The sequence below is a fragment of the Malaya genurostris genome, chromosome 2 (assembly GCF_030247185.1).
Source record: "Malaya genurostris strain Urasoe2022 chromosome 2, Malgen_1.1, whole genome shotgun sequence".
Taxonomy (NCBI): domain Eukaryota; kingdom Metazoa; phylum Arthropoda; class Insecta; order Diptera; family Culicidae; genus Malaya; species Malaya genurostris.
Window position 1 is genome coordinate 108249074 of NC_080571.1, and position 3844 is coordinate 108252917.

A 3844-nucleotide genomic window follows, 5' to 3' on the forward strand; every position below is an offset into this window, starting at 1 on the left:
GCCATTGTACCAATAGTTATCTCATGAGTAAAGTCGTCATATTATTTTGCCGATTACTCGACTTTCAATCAACGAATCAAACGATCCCGCGCTTAGAGTCAGCAAGTTTTCTAACCCAAGGTTAAAACCTCTAATTATCGAAAAAAACAACTGTTTCCGTATATAAGCTGACTACTGGAGCTGAGATAACTACTTGAGCCGTTACCCTAATACTAAAATGTTTAGAATCAACTTTATATAGCCATACGTCATCCCAGGTTTTATGTTTATTTAATGTTTCAAATTTACCCAATTCACGCTTCAAGTTTCTTAACTGTCTTAATGGACGAGTGCACTCTTAATTCCTTCAGTTGTGCTACAAGGTAAACTAGTGCACCTAAAAATGAATATTTTTGTAGTATTCAGTACTGCAGTAAGTTGAAAAATAATCTAGAATTGGTTTAAATTCTCTGTAAAATGAGAGCAAATTATCATCTTGGTTATATCATCTATGGCTCGTTCGCAACAAAATTTGAACAGACTAAAATTGGAATAAAACCAATTTACTGTTAGTACAATCCAAGATGCATTAATATTCATTTAATTATGCATTATTAGTCAACTAGTAGCTAGTAGCTTGTTGTTTATATTGAGAGTTCTCTCTTCAGGAAAACCCAATACCGCTGGATAGATCGCAACTTTGGGGGATTCACCTCTTGCGATACAACACAGACACCATTCGTTTTACACCATTCCAAAGCAGATGTAGTGACAAGATGTCAAATCGAACCAAAATAGCGAGGGAGCATAATAGCTGCGTAGGAATGGTAAAAATGGTACTTCACGATGTATTTCTTTGTTTACGGTTCATTTGGCTTGCTCGACCCCGGCTGCATATTGCCTAACAAACCAAATATATTTTGGAAAACTTGACTGTTTTCTTCGACCTGAAATGCTTCTCTCCGCCGTTCCATTGCATGGCTGTATAAAAAGACATTCGGGGAAACTGCTTTAAGTCTTCTAGTACATAAGTTTCATCGCCCATTTTTCCGTTGGTGGGGTTGCCACCTTGGATTGAGCTGGATGGGATACAGCATTTCATACTCAGCCGCTGGATACCAGAACAGACGCTCCGACATCCTCCTAAGAGGACTCCCTTCCCTGTCTGCATGCGATCAAGGTCCCACCGGGGTTGGTATGACTGCTCGTACTCCAGCCGGCACCGCCGGAAAGTAGGGATAGGTGTTACTGGACAAGAGGCTAAGAGCCACATTGGGGCCTGAATAACGCATTGTCCAGTCGTTTACCAAACACATATGTAGAGTGCCTAAAACCAGAGTGACGACATCTCATTAATCCGGAACGTTGGCAGTATCGTTAACTTCGTTACATTGTATTTAACAGGTAGTTTGTTCGTTTGGAACAACTGTCATCACTCTGGTTTTAGCCACTCTAATTTTACAGATGTTATTTCGGATTTGATTACCAGACTTTGCAGTCCAGCCAAATATGTAAATTTTCGAACATTACTCGATCGACTTGCGTACGTATTACTTCTGTTCTTTTTAGAATCGTTCTAATTTGTTTATACAAGTGTGACGGTTTCCTTTACTAAGAAATGAATAATATAAATAATATAGAACGTGTAAGTGGTGTTGACAGCTTTGCTGGCTAGTGTTCGAAATTTCAAGTGTTCCCGAACGAGAGTCGATCGAATCATACAAGTCGAACGGAATAAAGAATTCAAAATTCGAACTCGAACGAAAGTGTAGATTCGTTCGTATCACAAATTCGTCGGAGTGCAGAATCGGGGTGAATAATTCGTGTGAAAAGCCATATGTTCCTGTGGTTCAAAGAGCGACATTTACATCGTTTCTGAGAACATCATCGAGAAGATTTATGAGCAGCCTTGCTGTCTCTCCTCAAGCAACCTGATTATTTATGTCAGTAAAATCGGATTAAAAAGAATCATGAATATTCTTCATATAAATACTATTTATTCACAATCAGTACACTTTACGCTTTTGTAATTGTTATTTTCAATGTAAGAAATTAAGAGATTGTAAGAAAGACTTACAGTTTTATGACTAAGCGAAAATGTGTGGAAAAGCAGATATTTGAAAATTGCTTCATTTGTCTGCGTTTCTAAAGTTGCTAGCAAAATATGTAACGTGTTTGGTTTAGTTTGGTGATTTGACTTTTCGCATTCGAAAAGCACAGCATTTTATCTACCAGCAAATGAAACAAGAAGTAGTAACGATAAATATAAGAATACAACGATATGTGATCATTGGTAAATTTTCACATGCTATCTAAGAATAACAATTTTCAAAATTAACAGTCATGGTTGTTAACTATGTAGTAAAATTATAAGATTAGTTACTTATTCATAAAGTTACAAAATGAAAACATAGTTTTAACGTTTTATATCTGTAGACGATGCTTTCTAACATAAATTAAATAAACGAGTTGTTTAGATCACAGGAGTGACTGTTCTATCAGAATCCGTTCGAATCCCGGAGGAGGACTGTACTTAAATTGATTGAGCACTATATCCAAGATTGCTCCTTCGTCCACAAATATACAGGGAAAAACGGTACCTCGAACGTTGATCACAGGAACGTTCAGATTCGTTCCGTTTAGATAAAAATTGAGCTCTACATGATCGTAAGCGACCCCAATTGTATCACCCTCTTGTGGAATGTCAGAAGCACTAACAAGTGGTGAGCCTACGACGGGTTCTTCATTGTCTAGCGTTGTTGGTACAGTTTTGATACCCTCGTCCTTCTTCTCTAATTTGTGTAGTGGTTTAGCATTGTGATAAACAACGTTATCCGACGTCAAACACCAGGTTTCCTTATCGAAGCCACCTTTCGACTGATTGAGGTCCGCTTGCTGTGTAGCTAGTCCTATCGACCAGTGGCCACCTTGCTGCAGTTTCACCTCGAAATAGGACTTCGATTGAAGTAATGGTGTATTCGTTATTACACCACCAGAACCGCAGGCACGCTGACCATTCTTTATTACAACCACCTCATGTCCTGTAAAGTAAGTAGATTATAAAAAATGTGTGTTTGATCGATTTTAGTAAAATTTTCCTTAAACTGTTTAATGTAATTACGACCTAAACATCAAATGGGTAGATTACAATGCTATAATTTTGTAGAGTCGATTGCAAATATAGTAGGATGAATTTTACTAAAACATGAAGTTCTACAACGATATTCCATCCAAAACTTACCCATATGTGACGTATCAAGCTGAATAGGATCATGTTCTCTACGAATTTTCACCGTCTGTGGAGGTAAAACGCCATTCATGCAGTTTTTGAGACAACAGAACATTGTTTGGACTGCTTGAAGTAAAAATAACTTATAATCCACTTATTTTAACTGCAAATAAATATAATTCGCCAATGTTAGTTTCCTCTTTCGGCTTGTTTTCTCTGAAACGTCAAATTTAATCATCTGCAAAGGTTTCAGGGGACGTCATGAATTACGCTACACATTGAGTGTATGCCAACTTTGTTTCTTTTTTAAATTTAAATGCAATCATTAGTTTGCAAAATTACCTAACAAGCGACAAGAAAAAGAAGTATTTTTAGATTCGAATTTTCGAAAAAACAGTTATTTCATGTGTCTAGTCAATTTTGAATCTTTACCCATGCCTAAAACTTTTCAGTTTTTAAATACGTTAGCACATTATCCCAGCTGCACTTCTTGGTTGATGCTGCGTCATTCATGGAGGGTTTTGAGAAGCAAGCAAACACCATAACATAACGGAACGAGAGTGTAACTGTTTTCCTCGAACAATAACGACATGTACTCTATTGTGCGTTACGCAACGAAGGCAGGCAGCGTTAAAA

The 3844-nt window shown here is 37.3% G+C and overlaps 1 protein-coding gene across 1 annotated transcript; it reads right to left on the reverse strand.

Annotated features, from left to right (window-relative positions):
• Nucleotides 1-1956: 1956 nt before the first annotated feature.
• LOC131428479 (SPRY domain-containing protein 7) lies at nt 1957-3444 on the reverse strand. The gene is made up of 2 exons (XM_058592458.1): nt 3221-3444; nt 1957-3020 (listed from the first exon to the last, which is right to left on the reverse strand). The coding sequence occupies exons 1-2, from the start codon at nt 3321-3323 to the stop codon at nt 2458-2460; spliced, it is 666 nt and encodes a 221-aa protein (XP_058448441.1). The 5' UTR covers nt 3324-3444; the 3' UTR covers nt 1957-2457.
• Between the last annotated feature and the right edge of the window lie 400 nt (nt 3445-3844).